The 19,681-nt window shown below is 45.0% G+C and overlaps 1 protein-coding gene across 3 annotated transcripts in view; it reads left to right on the top strand.

The window, feature by feature from the left end:
* The window catches only part of CEP170B (centrosomal protein 170B), an 88,079-nt gene that overhangs the window by 51,338 nt on the left and 17,060 nt on the right, over positions 1–19,681 (top strand). For all 3 annotated transcript variants that reach the window (XM_045014964.1, XM_045014966.1, XM_045014965.1), the window contains 5 exons: positions 608–796; positions 2,105–2,228; positions 3,937–5,733; positions 9,762–10,008; positions 15,276–15,435. In XM_045014964.1, coding sequence (XP_044870899.1) covers positions 608–796; positions 2,105–2,228; positions 3,937–5,733; positions 9,762–10,008; positions 15,276–15,435 — 2,517 coding nt within the window. The remainder of the gene's footprint in view (positions 1–607; positions 797–2,104; positions 2,229–3,936; positions 5,734–9,761; positions 10,009–15,275; positions 15,436–19,681) is intronic.

The raw sequence follows: 19,681 nt of genomic DNA, 5'->3' as shown, positions 1-19,681 counted from the left end.
CCTTTACCCCACCTCCTCCAGCCCTGCTGTTAATAATATATGGGGCACATATACTCTCCCTGGCAGGCCAGAAGAAGCTGAAATGGAGGACAGATTTTCTCTCTCTCAGGAGCCCCAGTGACATCCCCAACTCGTAGTTGGGCGTGGTTTGGTTTTGTTAAAGGGGACTTGCCCAGGCAGATGGCAACTAATTGCTGTAGGGAAGGGAGTGTCCGGGTGAGGTTGGTCATGGAAATGGTTGTATCTGTTTTAATTTAAACAATGAATGTTAACTTAAAAAAAACAAAACCAACCACCCCAAACACAAACAGTTATTTGGTAAAGCGTGGCCTATTTCCAGGTTTAACAACAGAGGAAGCAGGCAGAGGTTCAAGTAAAACAGGCACGTGAACAATAACAGAAATGTAGGCAAAGGGTAAAGTAAAGTTTGGGGGGGGGGGGGAATCCTGTGATTGGGTGGCGGGTAAAATACCTTACATGGAATATACGAATTGGTTTGTATCTGACCATTTGGGGACCCCAGTTTCAGTGTGATTCGCATTTTTTGGATTTGGCTTTCATGGTTAGTGTTTTAATCTCTCCCCTCCCCCACCACACACTTTTTTAGGTTTTTGGCGTGTTTGAATCTCCAGAGTTTTCCAGATTGTCTTCAGCCTACAGACCTGTTATAAAAGGCGAGAAGGAAGAACCAAGCTCTCACCAGCATCTAATCACTGAAAATGGCACCAGTCAGAAGACACTTCTGCTCCAGGCATTCCCTTCCAAACCCACTTGTGGGTCCCAGGCTGAGATGCAGGTACAGGGAACAGGGATGATGTATGTGCTTTTCTGCCTAGGTGGGAATGTATTGATTTGATTTCACCTTTGGGAGACCAGTCTGTGTGTGCAACAGGCTCTCAGGAGGGCGTGACGTTCCCTAGGGTGCAACCTGAACTGCCTTCAGCTCTTCAGCCTGGGATGCCTTTAACACTGCTTTGCCGCTGAATAGCAAACCTCTGCGGGCTCTGCTCACACACAGCCCCTAGCAAGTAAAGTCACTCGCAGCTGAGAACATGAATGCTATGCCCAGCCATCCATAAATTACATGCAGGGCGACACCTGCATATCCCTGTATCCCAGCCTTGTCCCCTAGAAATGTGCATCTTGTACTGTTCAGTACCCACTGGCCAGTACAAGCTCATAAATAGTCTGTCATTCCAGCAGTGGGTAATGAATATGCAGCAGCCCTGTTGACCTAGTAGAGATTTCTTAAAACACTTCAATCAAACACACTGGTTTAGATAAAACAATAAAAGAAGTTTATTAACTAGAGAAAGATAGATTTTAAGTGATCATAAATGGTAAGGCATAAAAGTCAGCACTGGTTACCAAAGAAATAAAAGGTTAAACACGCAAGTTAATTCCTAAACTTTATCAGACTAATAGGCTTAAAAGCAAAAGGTTTGTCTCACCATGAGCTGCAATACATTTCACAGGCTGCATCCCTTTTCAGCCTGGGACCATTCCATCCATTTTTCAGTTCTTTGAGAGTTGTTGCTGCCGTAAGCAGAGAAATGGAAGGAGGAGAGCGGCGTCCTGTAGCGGTCGCTGTCCTTTTATTTTTATATCCTCCTCCTCCTCTCTCTGAGGATTATCGCCCTACCGGGGTGTAGACAGTCTTCCAGCTACAGTGTGAATCTCATGTACGGAGGAGACTATGTAAATTTCTTGTTTACACTTCTCCGTTGCTGAAGGATTGCTGCTTAAGTAAGTCATAACTCACTTGACTTTGTTGGTACCTGTCTGTGGTTGCCAGTGTGTCTTTTCCTCTGTAAAATGGGTTTGTTGGCATTACCCAGAACTACAACATATTTCAGTAACAATCATATAGCAAAATCTCATAATTTTACACATAGTGTTGTTATACACATTTTAACAGGACACTCATGTTCAGTGGATTATGAGTTTTCAAATGATACCTCATACTTGGTACAGAATATGTCATAATCATATAAAGGGGTGAACATGGGGTACCGGGCATCATGTGAGTACAGGGTGTCATAGAGGGATTTTGTGACAAGACTTTGGTTAAAAAAATTTAAACATTCCATTTGTCTCTTTATAGGTGCCTCCAGCATCTCAAGGTGGTCAGAAATGGGTCTCTAGGTGGGCAAGTCTTGCTGACAGCTACACAGACTCAGGGCTTTGTGATGGTCAACAGCAGGGATTAGTATCTGAGGGCCATACAGGTAAGTACTGTACTGATGCCATCTTCAGGATGCTGGACAGTTTATTTGAAAGTGACATGAAAAGTGTGTGTGTGAGGGGAGGGAAGATGTGCATATGCTCTTTTTTGTTGCTTTCTGATGGACATAAAGAAAGCTTGAAATGGTCTTAAATTTTCTTACAGCTTACTGTCTGTTTTAACTAAAGTATTGGGAAAGAAATCTTTCTTTCTTTAGGATTAGCTGCCTCATCTGTTCAGTTAAGGGTTACGAAGGCACCGAAGAAGTGGGTATTCACCCATGAAAGCTCATGCTGCAAAACGTCTGTTAGTCTATAAGGTGCCACAGGATTCTTTGCTGCTTCTACAGAACCAGACTAACACGGCTACCCCTCTGATACTTGAAGGCACCCAGTGCACATATGAGTCATCCAAGTCCTCCAACAAGAAAAGTGAAGACCATACTTGACATTCCTGATGTTTCTTAAGGTGGCATAGGGAACAATAACACTTAAGGGGGCAGGACTGGAAATAACCATCCATCAGGAATTGTTTATACTTCATTACGAAGGAAAAAAGAAAAGGCAGAACCCCAATTTTTCCTTTGCAAGACATTTATGAAAGTTAGTACTGACCAGCCCTCTTTAGCTGTGGTTTTGTTGCACTTCTCCCATGTTCTCAAGCTGTGCTGAGCATTTGGTAGAACTAGGTAGCAGTATTTGAAGTGATTGTAGGAAGCCTGATGCACAGAACAAAGTACAAGAGAAGAAAAAACAAAATTAAGTCTTAGAATCATGTCAGAGATAGGAGCTAAACAACTGAAAGGGCCCTAAGACCTGATGTTGAGAACGGGAGTCGGAGAGAGTAGGAAATGTTGTAATCCAGAAGACAAACATGCCCCCTCTCTCTAGATAAGGAGCCATATGTCCTCTCTTCAACAGCTAAAAGGCTGCAGAAAGCAATTATTTTGTTCCAGAGATTATTTCCATAATGTGGCACATTGTAATTGAATTCTCCTGGACAATTGGGTGTTTTATCTTGCAATGCCAATCAAGTTACAAGCCATTAATTATTTAAACGAAAAATGATGGAAGATATGAAATCCTGAGCTGTGTCATGGGGTGAAATAATAAAACTCTTCCAGTAAAGTGTGTCCTTAATAACACATAGAATATCATTGGCTTTTAATTCCTAAATCTGTTTAAACAGTAGGATTTCTGTATGGAGACTTCGATGTGGAGTACAATCTGCTAAGGTCTGTACAAGTGGAAAGTGGCATCTCTTTAGTGAAGTAAGCTACATCATCTAGCACATTTCTTAAAATGTTGCATCTCTGGTCCAAACATATGGCTACATGGCTGACAGCTTTTCCCTGTTCCCTTTGGCAGGAAGAAGATACAGTTTCAGGGTCTCTTGTATATTTGTGTGGTCTTTTAAATTTATGTAACTCTGACACGGCTGGGATGTTTGAATGTCAAGGTTATTAAATCAGATTTAGGACTTGATTCTGCAAGGTGATGAGCACTCTAGCCCTGATCCAGCCAGGGACTTAAGCAAATGCTTAGCTTTAAGCATATGTATGGGACCTATTGATGTCAGTGCTTAAAATTAAGGACGTACTTAATTGCCTTTCTGGATCTGCACCTTGCAGGCTCAAGCCCCTGGTAAATAAATGCAGTGTTCTAGTACAGCATGTAAACAGCATTTAATGGGTGTCTTTTACTCTTTCTTAGAAAGTGGCACAGCTCATAAACCAGGAGAACCAGAGACCGTTGTGCCCTCAAGAACAAGAAGGCTTCTTCCCCAGCTCCCACCGAGTGATAAATCTGACAGCCCAACACCCACAGTTTTAATTTGTCAAGACTCGTATCCTGAAGTATCCAAGAGAAACGTTGGAAAGGAACAGGGTAAAGAAACCTATGCTGATCCCAGCACCCGATTGTTCATCCAAGAGGACTTGGATCCTGATAGCCTGAGTGATGCCAGCAAGTCCGACGACGGCTTTGGTTTGGAAAAAGGAAAGAAATGCAAAGAAAACACTAAAATGCCTGAGCAAGAACGACGAAGGGGGGAAGATTTAAAACCTGAGGTCCGACAGGCAGCAGCGCCAGGGGTTTCAAGTATCACAGCTGTCAGTGAGCCAGTATCTACTTCCTTCTACATTGGTGATGAAACTAATGAGGCTGGGATTCCCTCCAAGCTTTCTCCAAGCGCGTCTCATTCTCGAGCAGACAAAGAATGCAAGGATCAAGAGTTTCCTGTCAAGGCACCCAGTGCAGCTGCTTCTGGAAAGCCAGTGGTCAAAGACGTTAACAGCACTTACGTTAGCGCGTCGGGGAAAATGGTAATTTCCCTTCATCAGAATCTTGCTCAGGAGCAAGAAAACATAGCCACAAAAGAAATATCCTCCTTCATTAGGCAGGAAAGTTTTACCAAAGACAAATCAAGCAGCAGCGTTCCTCAGAATAAACTTCCTCATATTTCAAGTCACCCTCTGCTTAAAGATTTAGATGTTGCACGATCAAGCCGTATGGACTATAATCAAGACACTCATCTTATCCTTAAAGACACTGAAACGGCTTTGGCAGCACTGGAAGCCAAAATACTCTGTCAAAACCACCAGCTGGACCTTTCAGAAACTATTCCCGGGCAGCTAGAAGACTCCTTATCTGGGGACTCTGATGTGGACACAGCAAGCACGGTCAGCTTGGTTAGTGGTAAAAATGTCCCAAGCAGCACACCGAAATGCCAAGTTACGAGCAGCTTGCAGAAGGAGAAATCCTCATCCACACCCTCTATCCAGGACCAGTGCAGCCAGCCCAGTGCTCGCGAAAGGCTGTCAGAAAAACGCAGGATGCTTCCGCTCGAGGCGGGAAACAGAGGAGAAACCGCCAAACGTTTCCAAATCAAGCGAAGTGCTGGGGCTCGTGGGTCACTGGATTTTACGGATGACGAAAGAAGCTCTACTCTACCTTACTTCCCGGTAAATGAAACGGCCTCCTCTGATCACGAGCATTCTGTGTCAAAATCCGTCCCCAGAAGGAAACCTTTTACTCAGGCTGTGAAAGAGGAGCGCGGCAAAGTGACTGCAAACGTGCAAAAGATCCAGCAAGTTCTCACCAGGTCCAACAGTTTATCGACCCCCAGGCCCACGAGGGCCTCAAAACTCCGTCGCGCCCGGTTGGGAGATGCCTCAGATAATGAATGTGCCGACACCGAGAAAGCAACCTCCAACCTCGAAGCCACAACTGCGGCTTCTAAACAATCCGCGGAGTCTAAAAAACTGTCCAGGCTTGACATCCTTGCCATGCCAAGGAAACGGGCAGGTTCGTTTACAGTGCCAAGCGACTCTGAAACGACGCAGCCAAGAACTGGGTTTTCGGGACGCAGTGTGGAGTCGTATTATGCAAATCGGAAGCCACCTGTGTCAGACGCTAGAACTGCAGCTAGAAAAACTGCGGCTGCTGCTACTACAAAGCAACCTTTCAGTAGAACTCGTTCTAGCAGTGTCAGGTATTCATCCACCTCCAGTAAGTGCTTACGTTTTATGTTTCTCCGTAGTCCCGCTCTTTTATAATAGACTCTCTATGTGGGCTCCAGGTGTAGTTCTCCTAGGAACATCAAAAGCACGGCCGTGGGTGTACCATGAGGAGGAAGAGAGGGAAGGGAACGAGGAAGAGGGACAGAGAGAGGAGTGTGCACAAATAAGCATGTTGGCGCAATTCATGAACAACACAACTTAACACGTCAAGGTATAGAAATAGCACATATACCCAACTGAGATTGTCTGATCAACCAGAGGATTTCATAACTGATTAGTGATTTTTGAGTGCCTCAGTTATTGCGTGCCCAACCTGAGATGCTTTAATAGGGGCTGACTTTCAGAAGGTGAGTATTGAGCACTTTCTAAAAGTCAGAGTGTCTCGAATTGGGCACCCAAAATCACTACTCATGTGAAGATCTTGGCCCTATACACAAAGATAGAACTTCTTGACTTTCCAGTGTCACATGGAAATTCGCTGCTTGTCTTTGGTTTTGAAGAGCCAGAAAACGTGTGCGTTGGCCCAACAGAGAATTTATAACTGTGTCAATGATGGTTTGAGGTCAGAGTAGTAAATTTGAAGGCATCAGAGAAGGCAAAACGAGAAATAAGCAAGTGAACAAATAATTTGGAAGCAGCTCTGCTGCTTGCAGCAAATTCAAAACATTGGATGATTGGACAATTGGCGTTGAACTCTGATAGCCCATGGGGGGAGATGGCCTCTGCGCCTTTTTATTGTCTGGCATGCAGCCTCCAAAATGTGCCATAGTTACAGTAGCTGCATACTTAAATCTCTCACTGAGGAATATGGTGCAGATTATTTGGCTGCCTACCTGTGCAGAGCCATTGGCTATTTGTGAACCGTGTCTTGAACATTAACAGTTATGTTTAAACTGTACTTAAATTAATAGATACTGCACAGTAATCAGAGATGGTTCTGAACATCATTTGGTCTGATACCCTGGTTCCTTGGCCTTCGGGGCATAAGAACGTAAGAATCGCCCTACTGGGTCAGACCAAAGGTCCATCTAGCCCAGTATCCTGTCTTCCGACAGTGGCCAATGCCAGGTACCCCAGAGGGAATGAACACAACAGGTAATCATCAAGTGATCCATTCCCTGTCGCTCATTCCCAGCTTCTGGCAGAGAGAGGCTAGGGACCCCATTCTTGCCCATCCTGGCTAATAGCCACTGATGGACCTATCTTCCATGAATGTATCTAGTTCTTTTTTGAACCCAGTTATGGTCTTGGCCTTCACAACATCCTCTGGCAAGGAGTTCCACAGGTTGACTGTGTGTCACCCATACAGCAAGTCATATCAATTCACTTGGGCTTTTAGAGAAGATGGCGAATGAAGAGGGTGAGGAATTCTGTGGCTTGCTGAGTTTCACTGGGGCTGTTGGGACAGTGACTAGTTTCAGCCCATCTGTTTTTTGTAACTTGCATCAAAGGCCTTTAGGGCTTGTCTTCACTCCCAGAGTAAATCCATCTAAGTCAACTTGAATAACGTAGCTGGAGTCGACGTAGCTTAGGTCGACTTACCCCGGTGTCATCACTGTGCTTCCTATTGCATGCTGGAATTGTTATTCACTGCTGTTGTTGTTGTTTTAATTTTGACTTTTTAAATGATCTAATCTCCTTTTATTTTGTTGGGGTTTTTTTTACACACTGATATGCAAAGAAATCAGCATAGAGTATGAACAAGCTAAGGGAATATGTACAATATTTCCCTTGTGTTTTCTGAGACGGGCTCCTATTTACATTCTCTTGTGTTCGAATATTGACAAATTCAAAGCGCAGGGGATTGGACCAGATGACCTCTCGAGGTCCCTTCTGGCCTTACATTTCAGAGTTTTCCAGCTAGGTTCTTCCCTTGCACTGGACCACAGACTTTGAATGTTAAAACAAATTCATCCCCGGTTCTTGTTCTAAATGAATTGGTTTTGGGCTTCCAGTACTTTGTTACAACACACTAACAATGTTCCTTGTGTAGAATTACAGCTGAGAATTATAATTCTTTCTGTTAAATCATTTTCTATTAAAATACTAATCTTCTAATTCCTTGATAGAATTCTGGACCTTGCACAAGTTCTACATAGACTGGGGTACTTTAATGTGCTTTGTCGTACTGTAGATAGTGTTTGATATGTGTTCCTGTACTAATGAACAAACAGCTAGTACCCCCTTATAAGAGCAAAAAATAAATTGAATAAGCTTAAATGTTTCACTGTGGTATCAAGGTGTTTTTTAACATGATACAGTAACAATTTGAAAATGATGTGCTTTGACACTGGAACCAGAGATTCTGGGTGATGTGAGGACTGAGAGAAAGCAGTGAGGTAGATCTGGCTGCCTTACTCAAGGATTTCTTAAAATAGTTACCTAAGAGCCATTACCTCCATCCACACCAGTTAAAACGTAATCCTACCAATAGAGAAACAGAATGAATACATGTCCATGGGATATGAGATGCCAGGATGCTGACAGGCTATCTTAAACAATTGTTCTGAGATGTCAGGATATTGTCAGAATGTTTTGAAAGCTCGGGGCCAGATTTGTCTCACTTATGCTGGATTTATGCAGCGTGATGTCATTGGCTTCAGTGGACTTAATTCTGATTTACACTAGCCGATGTGAGTGGTGGATCAAGCCCTTAATTTTGAAATGTCCGCTGAATGCAAGAATAACCTCTTGATTCTGAAAGTTGGATGGCTTTTTAGGGTTTTTTTAGGGGGAGGGATAGCTCAGTGGTTTGAACATTGGCCTGCTAAACCCAGGGTTGTGAGTTCAATCCTTGAGGGGGCCGCTTAGGGATCTGGGGCAAAAATCAGTACTTGGTCCTGCTAGTGAAGGCAGGGGGCTGGACTCAGGGTCCCTTCCAGCTCTATGAGATAGGTGTCTAAACACCCTCTCAGATGAATTATGAACAGATTCATTTTTCTGGTAACATTGTCATGAGCCAAGGCTCTTAGAAAGTGGTAAGCGAGCTAGTAATGTGTCTAGGAGTGTTCTGTTCATAGTTAAGGGGTAACGGCATGTCTATAGATCGTTGCTCTCCACATTTCATATGCAAAATGCAATATTTTCATTTGTCTGATACCACCTATGTCCAGTACTTCTGTCATTGGCTTTAGTTGATTGTTGTGGGTTAGTATTGTGATAACCTTGGTGACACAGTGAAGCTTTTAAGTGTATTCAGGTCATACTTTAGTTTTAAATAAAGTGGCTAATTCTGTCTTCTGTAGATTATCATGGCAGAACGTAAGAGGTGAAACCATTAATTATTAAGTAATGTAATGGGATATTAAACAAACAAATATTGGGAGCCCAAGTTTCAAATGTAGGCACTGAGTTGGCCTAATGTCGAGACGTAGATGCCTAAAAATGAGTATCTACGTGCTTAAGGACCTGCTTCAGAGCCCAGGGAAATTGAAGGAGAAGACGCTCATTGACTTTAGGAGACGTTGGAGCAAGCCCTGAGTACTCATTTGAATACTTTCCTGAGGCGTTTGAAATCCTGTTAAAAGAGAGTGCAGATTTTCACAAATAAAATGGAGCATGAAAATCTATGCTTCATTTAATCCCCCTCCCCCTTTTTTATTTTTATTTTTTTACTTCCAGCTCACCTTTAAGATGCTCGGCACACTTGAAAATTGGACCCTGGGAACTTCTAGGAAACTAACTTGTGTATTACTTATAGATGGGGCTTCTGTGTATGGGAAATCAAGTCTGACAATAATAACTGAGTATGTTTAGTTGATAATACAGTCAATAGGCTTTTCCACTGGAATTTATAACTTCAAATTCATATAGCTGGTGGCAGATCCATTAAAATAGTGAGCGGTTTTTAAATAAGCTCTACCAAAGTTTCCCTTAACTGACAAGATGCACAGAAACTCTCCAGGCCTTTCTTTGTGTTTGTGGGCTAGTTTGTACTGCTCCTTGTTTTGCCCGCTGTAGTTAGTCTGAAATCTCTTCCGCTTCTTCTTCATCTGAAACCAATTCATTTTTTATAAGCTTCAAGACGGAGACAGCAGGGTTCAGATTACACTTCTACTTCAGAGGAGGAGTATGGCTCAAATCACAGCTCCCCTAAACACAAACGCTCCCATACTTCAACAGCCACGCAGACGCCTCGGCCGCACAGTTCTGGGCTGAGCCGGCAGAAGCACAGCGGGAGAGAAACGGACGATGACGATGACTACGATGAGCCTGACCCCTTCAACTTCAGCGCACAAACGGCCGAGATTGCCGAGATAGCCAGGTGAGCTGGAGTCACGGTGCCAAGCCGTGCTGGGAAAACTGATCTCCTGCGTTACCTCAGAGTTCAAACCAAGCTGGAAGGAGGGAGCCTGGGGAGAGAGAATCCAGCATTGTAAGAGAATGTAGTTAGAGAATAAAGTATACCCTCTAGGGGCACCTGTGAGCTGTGGAGTGACACAGTACAGCCTGTCATGCTGCCAAGTGTTAGTCCTTTCCTCCTCACTTGGAGGGTCCTTGCGTTATATAATGACATGAGCTGGTTGTATGTTTACTCCATCAGCTGAAATTCTATCACTCCTCTTGCTTTATCCGTTCATTCTCTTTTCCCCCCCCACCCTCCCAGTTAAACACAGTTCTGGTTTTAGGGTCTGATGCAGCTCCCATTTTCTATTGCCTTCAGTGAGGGCCCATTGTGTTTTGGCTGCTTCTGTTCCTGCTTTAGCAGCAAACCTAAAATACATGCTTGTCTGTATCCTCCTGTTTACTTTAGCAGTCCCATTTACACTCCTGTAACTCCTCGGCTCATAGGGGTTTATAACTAGGTCATAAAACTTCTCTGTGACCCAGCCTGCGAGTTTATTTTATGTTACTGTTGGTTTAAATGATTGGGCCATATGGGGTCAGGGAGGAAAATACGGGAGTGGTGACAGCTGCACTGACAGACGTGCTGTGATGAATTGTATCTGTGCAGAGGCACATTTGTCTTTAACAAGACTTCATGTGTAAAAGGCAGTGGGCATTTGAAGGAGTGATTTGAGGAATGATGGAGCAGAGGGAAGGAAAGGGTGCCACTGTAGTTAAGGCACTGGACTGAAACCCAGGAGAGCTGAATTCAGCTCTGCCACAGACTTTTTGTGTGACCTTGACCAAGTTACTTAATCTTGCTGTGCCTCAATTCCCCATCTGTAAAATGAGAATAATACCACCTCATTTCTTCCACCTGTTCTCTGACCTGTCTGTTTAGATTGTAAGTTTGTCAGGGAAGAGTGGGAGCCGGCAGCGTGATTCCCTTTTATTAAAAGACAGTTACCTATTATAGTTAGAGGGCAACAAATACATAAATACTCTTCTCCTTCTCTGTTACCAGTTGCTGTAGTTGCTTTTGGGTTGTCACATGTTTGCACTTCAGAGGTGGGGGTGAAGTGTTAATGGAAGGGGGGGTGGCAGTGCAATTGAGACTGTAAGGTTAACGAAGCCACTGGGAAATTCCCTTACTAAGATACGTTCTGCACTGTGTCATAGTATGAACCCCCCTACCCCAGCATTTCTCAAACGGGGGTTTGTGGACCCCTGGAGTTCCCTGAGGGTACTCCAAGGGGTCCGCGGGCCCCAGTGATCAACTCTTCCCCCTCCCTCTCAGGGATGTTCCCCGGCATGCTGGAGGTGCTGGTTTGGATGGAGCAGAGTGGGGACGGGGCACACTCAGGGGAGGGGACGGAATGATCTCCAGAGCCACCGGCCCCGCTGATCAGATAGGGTTGCCAATCCTCTCGGTTTCACCGGGAGTCTTCCAGAATCAGGTTCTATCTCCTGGAGGCTACTAACGCTGAACCGGGAGATTTTAGGCGCTAAGGGATAAGACAGGCTCCCTGCCTGCTCTAGCTCTGCGCCGCTCCTGGAAGCAGCCGGCACATCCCTGTGGCCCTTGGAGGGAGAAGGGGTCTCCCCGCGTTGCCCCTGCCCTGAACGCCAACTCTGCTGCTCCCATTGGCCGGAAACTGAGGCCAGTGGGAGCTGCGGGGATGGTGCCTGCAGACTGGGGCAGCACACGGAGACCCCCTGGCCTCCACACCTAGGAGCCGCTGCCAGAGGAATTACCAGTTGCTTTCGGGAGCCGCCCGAGATAAGTGCCGCCCAGCTGGAGCCTGCACCCCTCTCGCACCCCAATCCCCTGCCCCAGCCCAGAGCCCACACCCCCTCCTACGGGGGCAGGAAGAAGTGGGGCGGGGCATTGGGGGAAGGAGTGGAGTGGAGGCTGGGCCTGGGGCTGAGTGGCAGAGCCATCCCTTGGGTAGGGCGAATCGGGGCAACCACTCTGGGCCTTGCGCTTTGGGGGGCCCTGTGGGCTAGTGCGATTGGCCGGCGCGGTCGGTCCTGGAAAACCCGGTGCAGCGAGGCCCCCAGCCGGAGCCCTGAGCCGCCATGGCACTATATCCAACAATAGCCCCACGGTAGCCGCCGGCAACTGCCAGCAGCAGCAGGCGGCCCAGTACCAGGCTGGATCCATCCTGCCGGCCCAGCCACCGATGCAGAGCTGGGGCCTCAAACTGTTGGGCACTGATTTGCAGTGGCACTGAAACATTTTTATAGTGGGGGTGCTGAAAGCCAGCCCCCTCGCCCCTGTGCACCCCCTCCCCCAGCTGAGGCCAGGAGAAAAGCCCCAGGTGTGGGGCTGGCAGCTGGGACTCTGGGCGCACAGGGCTGGCAGCCAGGACCCTGGGTGTGATGCAACACCCCCCGTACCCTTAGTTCCCACACCTATGCTGATTTGTCCCTGGGCCCGCACCCCCTTAGGGACGGCCTTGCTGAGCAGGGTGGCTTGGGGGAGGGGGGCCCCTGAAAATTTTTAAATCAAAATGGGGGTCCTCAGATTGCTAAAGTTTGAGAACTGCTGCCCTCCACAAAGGTTTACAGCTCTCCTGGAGCCCAGCACCCTTTGCTCTCTCACCAGCATCTTGAGAGCACCTGCCCTTGCCACGGTATCTTAGCAGCTCCCACCATCTGGACATTTTCCAGCAACTGCCTGGCAGCTCTACTACTCCTCCCCTGGTGGGCTGTACATTGCCTGTTTCCAGCACCAGGCACTCACCCTGCTACCTACTTTCCAACTGCAAAGCTGTCCGGCTAGCTCCCTGTCCCTCTGGCACTTTACCTTCTCTCCCACCAGAGTCTCCCAGCTCCAGCTACCAACCTGACCTCTCTGCCAGCAGCTACTCATCTGACTTTTGCCCTGCTAATATTTTCCCCCCTTCACACCTGAAAATTAAAAAATCTGGTTTGAAGTGATTGATTAAGCCTCACGGCATAAGTAAGGTAGGCGGGTGGGATTGTCCCCTTCCTTTGAAGGCCTGTCGACGTACAGGGAGGCTGTGATTTGCCCCACATTCACACAGCCCATGGCACATGTGGAATAGAACCTAGGAATCCTCACTCTCAGGCCTGTGCTCTAACCACTAAAGGATAGTCCTTGCCTTTCCAAATTTAAACAGGCTTTGAAGCCACTGATGAGCTCATGTGGAGTAGGTTCTCTAGCCAGAATGTTTGTTATATAATGGGTTATTCTGGCTGTTTGGAAGCATCTGGCTGTTGGCCTTGTGGAAGTGCATCTGTTTTTAAAGTGGTGGCGTGTGTAAAACAGCACAGTTGGATAGTAAAGAGATACTAGTTTTCTTGATTATAGGAATTCTGTAGTGCCTGCCATTCTTTACATACTTTCAGTTTAAGAAGCCAACTCTTATCTTCAGTCAGTCAGTCTTTCCACATTGTCCACAGTATGGATTTTCTAAAGGTTTTTTCTTTTACAAATGTTCCAATTTAAAGGTTAAAACATCCAATCAAAGTAGAAACAATTATCGACTTTGCTTCATAGGAGGATTCCCTAAAAGAGAGAGCACTTTCGATTGCAAAAGCTATAAATAAATGGTTACATCAGATTTGTCTAGCATTGCACTGTGAGCACTCTGCAGAACTCGGTCAAGTAGTCTGGTTCATAATTGCTGCTCTGATTTTCCGCTTCTGCTCCTGCTCCTGAATTAACTGGGCGTGGTTTAGAATAGTAAGTGAGAGTTAAAGGAGAAAATTCCACTTGTTTACAAAGAGGATAATCACATAATTGATGCAGGCTGTGACAACTGTATCTGAAACAGACAAGTGTAGATGGTGCGTGAGACATGCAGATCTAAATATTATTTCATTAGTTCAACTGTACATCTTGTTTCAGAGGAAATCACTTCAAAATATTTTGGTGATCTCATGGTTTAATAAATTACTTGATTACTCCAGTAAAAGAAATACGTCAAAGCAACACTAGCTGGCTGGGAAACAGATTTAAAGAAATCACATCAGCCTTTTTAAAAAACTAGACCAAGATTTTTAAAAAGTGATTAATTAGTTTGGGTACCTGATTTTTTTGGTTTTAACATGATTCCTTAAAGGGGCTTAGGTATTAGATCCCTTTAAAGTATTTCAATCTGGGTGCTTACTTTTCAAGCCTTTTCATTTTTGCATCTCACTTGAGTTGGACAGTGAAACTGAACCGGTCAGTTTCACTTTTGTGGTTTTCATACCTAAGAACAATATTGTTTATCTACTTAGGTTCTTTGGATTCTCATTACCACAGTATCTGGGAGACCGAGTTTCCTATGCAACAAGGGAATGTCAAAATTAAAAAAAAAAATCATTAACATCTGAAAAGCATCCATGAAAATATTTATTTTCATGTTAGGTTTTGTAATTGTCATTTTTTATGTGTGGTTTTTAAGGGAAAGAAATTGTAAAATTTGAGGTCTAAAGAAAGTTTTTATTTTAAAAACAAACAGATTTGTTTTTGGGTTGCCTATATAATATAACATTTCCTGATGTTATGGTAGAGCCAGTAGAATCAGCCTTTGAGTAAAACATCACAATTTTTGAAACCCCTCCGGCTCTACTCTAAAGAAAATGGACCAGATTCAACCCAGGTTTATGTGAGCTTCTGCCAGTAAAAACCATGGCCCAGGTCCCTGGTGGTGGATAGTGCAGCAGAAGAGGTGGTTGTGCTGATGTAAAGCGATTGCAAACTTCCTTTTCTCAGAGTTTAGAGGCATAGGAGTCCAGTGTGAGGACGGAGTGTGATGTGCAGGGGTGTGGATTAAATCAGCACCGTTTCTTAGCAGTTCTTGATGGCAGAGTTCCCTGGGATACCCAAAGCAGGAGCGGCTGCTCTCCCTCAGGCTGAATCCCCCAGGGCTTCTACAGCCTCTGCAGAGGTGTAATTCATACAGTTTTAGTGCATCTGGCCCAGTAAAGACTCCTTTGTGGCCATGGGACAGTGACACCTGCCATTAGAGACCTGCCCGGGATTAGTGTAGAGCCCTGCAGCAGGACTGGGGTCCCACCATGCCCGCTGCCATAATAGCGGGTGTGGGATTAAAGAATAGTCCCAGGCAGGGCTCTACCTGCTGTTGCATTCAAGGCACTTTTCACAGCCTTTTAAGGATCAGTGTGAGGTTTCTTGTCAGATGCAGTGAGGTCTAATGGATCTGCCTTGTGCTGTGCTGTGTGCCCTAGATTAAGCCAAACCTTGGTGAAAGATGTAGCCATCCTTGCTCGAGAGATTCATGATGTTGCAGGCGATGGGGATTCCCAGAGTTCGTCAGGAACCGGACCAAGCACCTCCCTCAGCTCCGTACCCAACACCCCTGCTTCTACCATATCAGCAAGGGAAGAGGTAAGATTGTTGTCGCGGCAAAAATCTGGGCCACTAAACTGAAGCAAGTGTTCATCTACCCATCCGTGGCAAGGGGAGGGCAGCAGCGCCAGTCTCCAGTTACTACCAGGAGGGGCGGGGAATGCGAACAAAGGAACACTGTCTCTGTGGTGCACGCAGCTTTTGTTTGTCATGGTGGCCCCTTCTCTGGCCATCTTAGACCGAGGTGGGGCCAGGACTTTCCTCAGCGTGGTTCAAAGGGAGGAGTCTTCCCTTGCCAAATGGTAGCAGGCTTGCTCAGCCGGAGGGTTGGGAATAAGTCATTTTATTTAGAGTCTTCAGCAAGCAGTAGAGCTCTGTGGTGAGGGTAAAATAGTCAGCTCCCCATGGAATTGATACCTCCTGCTCAGGGAGTCTCCCTGGATTAGGAGAATCATAGTCTTCATGGGGAAATCAGTTTCCCATAGTTTACATGCTGTACAGTGATATGATTTTATGCATATTATATAATAGATCCAAAGATATGGGAAAAGTTAATGATCCTTGTGTATTATTTGAGTTAGGTTAGGATCTAAAGGCTTCATTGTTTTTATTCCTGGAGCCTCAGAATGGAGTTTTTAGAGAGTTCCTGAAATAATACTGATAATACAGTTTATCCTGCTTTCCACTTGCGGTTAAACCAGGTACACCTGCTCCCCTCTCAGAAAATGGTATTTTCCAACTTAGACTGGGCTTGTGTTTCTATTGTGCAAAGTACAGTTGCTTCACAATAGCTTCAGGCAGTGAGATGATAAAGATTCTTTTATTGCTTTCCTTGAATCCAAGTACCACACCTGCAAAACTGCTGTTTTGAGCAACTAGATAACAAATTTACCCTTTACTTCCCAGCTTCCAATGACTTTCTTTTAATGCTTGTTAACAGAAATCGCAGAGAAACCTACTTATTTCTATTTATATAGTGCCATTGGGAGTGTGGCACTTTGTACACATGCAAGAAAGAGAAGTTCCCTGCTGTAGAAGACTGCTTCCTATCTAGGTGCAATAGGAGGGACATGGGAGCGGAATGTTTGTTTGGGGGACGTGTGCTGACTGTGTGTGTGCTGAGCCTAACGGCCTGCTAGGCGAGGCTGAGAGCTTCTTAACAAGGCTGTGATCCCTAAGCCTTTTAGCCCCCATCAACCCTTAACCAGGGGGCGGGGTTACTCGGGGCTACTTAGGGAGACCAGGGCTTTAAAAAGCCTGCGACCAAGCGACCAGAGGAGCTAGCGAACAGGGGATTTTTGCGAGGGAGTTATCCAGGTGAAGGAGGAGCGGTTCGGGACCCTTGGGGTAAGTTTGTTGCCTGTAGCGTGTGTCTATCTCTGTTTGTGGTGTGCTTGCTGCTTGACTGAAATATACCGTGTGCTCTGTTTGTTTGGGGGACTGTGTCCTGACTGTGTGTGCTGAGCCTAGTGATCTGCTAGGCAAGGCTGAGAACTTTCTTAACGAGGCTGTGATCCCTACGCCTTTTAGCACCCATCAACCCTTAACCAGGAGGTGGGGCTACTCAGGGAGACCAGGGCTTTAAAAAGCCCGCTCCTAAGTGACCAGAGGAGCTAGCGAACAGGGGATTTTTGCGAGGGAGTTTACCGAGGAGTCTCTTTGAACGTAAAAGCCAAAAACACCCCCTTGATATAAACAAAACAACAACAAAGGAACCAGCTGCAGGACTAAAAGGAGAATGCAGGCAGAAGTCCAGCAACAGAGTGGGGGCTACCCAGTTTGTTGCACCCAATGCAGCATGTATGATTATCTTACCCTCTGGGCAGGTGGTGTAAGTGTGCATTTGGTGCCAAGAGCTCCTGGCCCTCAGAGACTGTGAACGGACTTTGTATTAGTAATGGGGGATTCGATCATTAGAAACGTAGATAGCTGGGTTTGCGATGACCGGGAGAACCGCATGGTGACTTGCCTGCCTGGTGCGAAGGTTGCGGATCTCTCGAGACCTCTAGATAGACTTATGTGTAGTGCTGCGGGTAAGCCGGTGGTCGTGGTAAATGTAGGTACCAGTGACATAGGGAAGGATAGGAGAGAAGTCCTGGAGGCCAAATTTAGGCTGCTAGGTGAGAGATTGAAGTCCAAGACCTCCATGGTAGCATTCTCTGAGATGCTCCCAGTTCCACGCACAGGGCCAGTTAGACAGGCAGAACTGCAGAGTGTCAATGTGTGGATGAGACAATGGTGTAGGGAGGAAGGGTTTAGATTTGTTAGGAACTGTGGAAACTTTAGGGGGAGCCTATACAGGAAGGTTGGGCTCCACATAAACCAAAATGGAACCAGATTGCTTGGCACTTAACATTAAAAAAGTCATTAAACTAAAGGCTGGAGGAAAGCCGGCAGGTGCGGAGGAGCACATGGTTCGGAAATTCCTTTGGGGAGGATCTATTAATAGAGAATCTCTGTGTCCTAGTGAGGACAAGAGGATGGAAAATGATAAAATGCAGGCAGGGTCTTATCAGAACAGTCAAATAAAAAAGAGTCCCATTCAATTACATTGTGTAATGGCAGACAGCTAAAAGGAGACAAGTTTTTAAAGTGCTTATATACAGATGCTAGAAGTCTAAATAATAAAATGGGTGAATTAGAGAGCCTTGTATTAAATGAGGATATTGATATAATAGGCATCACAGAAATTTGGTGGAATGAGGATAATCAATGGAATACAATAATACCAGGGTACAAAATATATCGGAAGGACAGAACAGGTCGTGCTGGTGGGGAGTGGCATTATACATGAAAAAAAGCATAGAATCAAATGGAGTAAAAATCATAAATGAATCAAACTGTTCCATGCTCTAATAAGAACATAGTGGTAGGGATATATTACCGACCACCTGACCAGGATGGTGATAGTGACTGTGAAATGCGCAGGGAGATTAGAGAGGCAATTAAAATAAAAAACTCAATAATAATAATAATTAATAATTAATAATGGGTGATTTCAGTTATCTCCATATTGACTGGGCACCTGTCACCTCAGGACGGGATGCAGAGATAAAGTTTATTGGCACCTTAAATGACTGCTTCTTGGAGCAGCTAATCCTGGAACCCACAAGAGGAGAGGCAATTCTTGATTTAGTCCTAAGTGGAGCACAGGATCTGGTCCAAGAGGCGAATATAGCTGGACCGCTTAGTAATAGTGACCATAATATAATTAAATTTAATATTCCTATGGCGGCCCAACACTGTATAGGATTTAATTTCAGAAAGGGGAACTATGCAAAAATGAGGAGGTTAGTTAAACAGCAATGAAAGGGTACAGTGCCAAAAGTGAAATCTCTGAAAGCTGCGTGAAAACTTTTTAAAGACACCATAATAGAGGCTCAACTTAAATGTATACCCCAAATTAAAAAACGTAGTAAGAGATCCAAAAAAGAGCCACCGTGGCTGAACAACAAAGTAAAAGAGGCAGTGAGAGGCAAAAAGACATCCTTTAAAAAGTGGAAGTTAAATCCTAGTGAGGAAAATAGAAAGGAGCATAAACACTGGCAAATGAAGTGTAAAAATACAACTAGGAAGACCAAAAAAGAATTTGAGGAAAAGTTAGCCCAAGACTCAAAAAGTAATAGCAATTTTTTTTAAGTACATCAGAAGCAGGAAGCCTGCTAAACAACCAGTGGGGCCACTGGACAATCGAAGTGCTAAAGGAGCACTCAAGGACAATAAGGCCATTGCGGAGAAACTAAATGAATTATTTGCATCGGTCTTCATGGCTGAGGATGTGAGTGAGATTCCCAAACCTGAACCATTCTTTTTAGGTGACAAATCTGAGGAACTGTCCCAGATTGAGGTATCATTAGAGGAGGTTTTGGAACAAATTGATAAATTAAACAGCAATAAGTCACCAGGACCAGATGATATTCACCTAAGAGTTCTGAAGGAACTCAAATGTGAAATTGCAGAACTACTAAGTGTAGTCTGTAACCTATCATTTAAATCAGCTTGTGTACCAGATGACTGGAGGATAGCTAATGTGACACCAATTTTTAAAAAGGGCTCCGGAGGTGATCCCAGCAATTACAGGCGTGTAAGCCTGACTTCAGTACCGGGCACACTGGTTGAAACTATAATAAAGAACAATATTGTCAGACATATAGATGAACATAATTTGTTGAGGAAGAGTCAACATGGTTTTAGTAAAGGGAAATCATGCCTCACCAATCTACTAGAATTCTTTGAGGGGGGTCAACAAGCATGTGGACCAAGGGGATCCAGTGGATATAGTGTA

This window comes from Mauremys mutica, chromosome 4, assembly GCF_020497125.1.
Source record: "Mauremys mutica isolate MM-2020 ecotype Southern chromosome 4, ASM2049712v1, whole genome shotgun sequence".
Classification (NCBI taxonomy): Eukaryota; Metazoa; Chordata; order Testudines; family Geoemydidae; genus Mauremys; species Mauremys mutica.
This window is presented reverse-complemented; position numbering and strand designations above follow the sequence as displayed.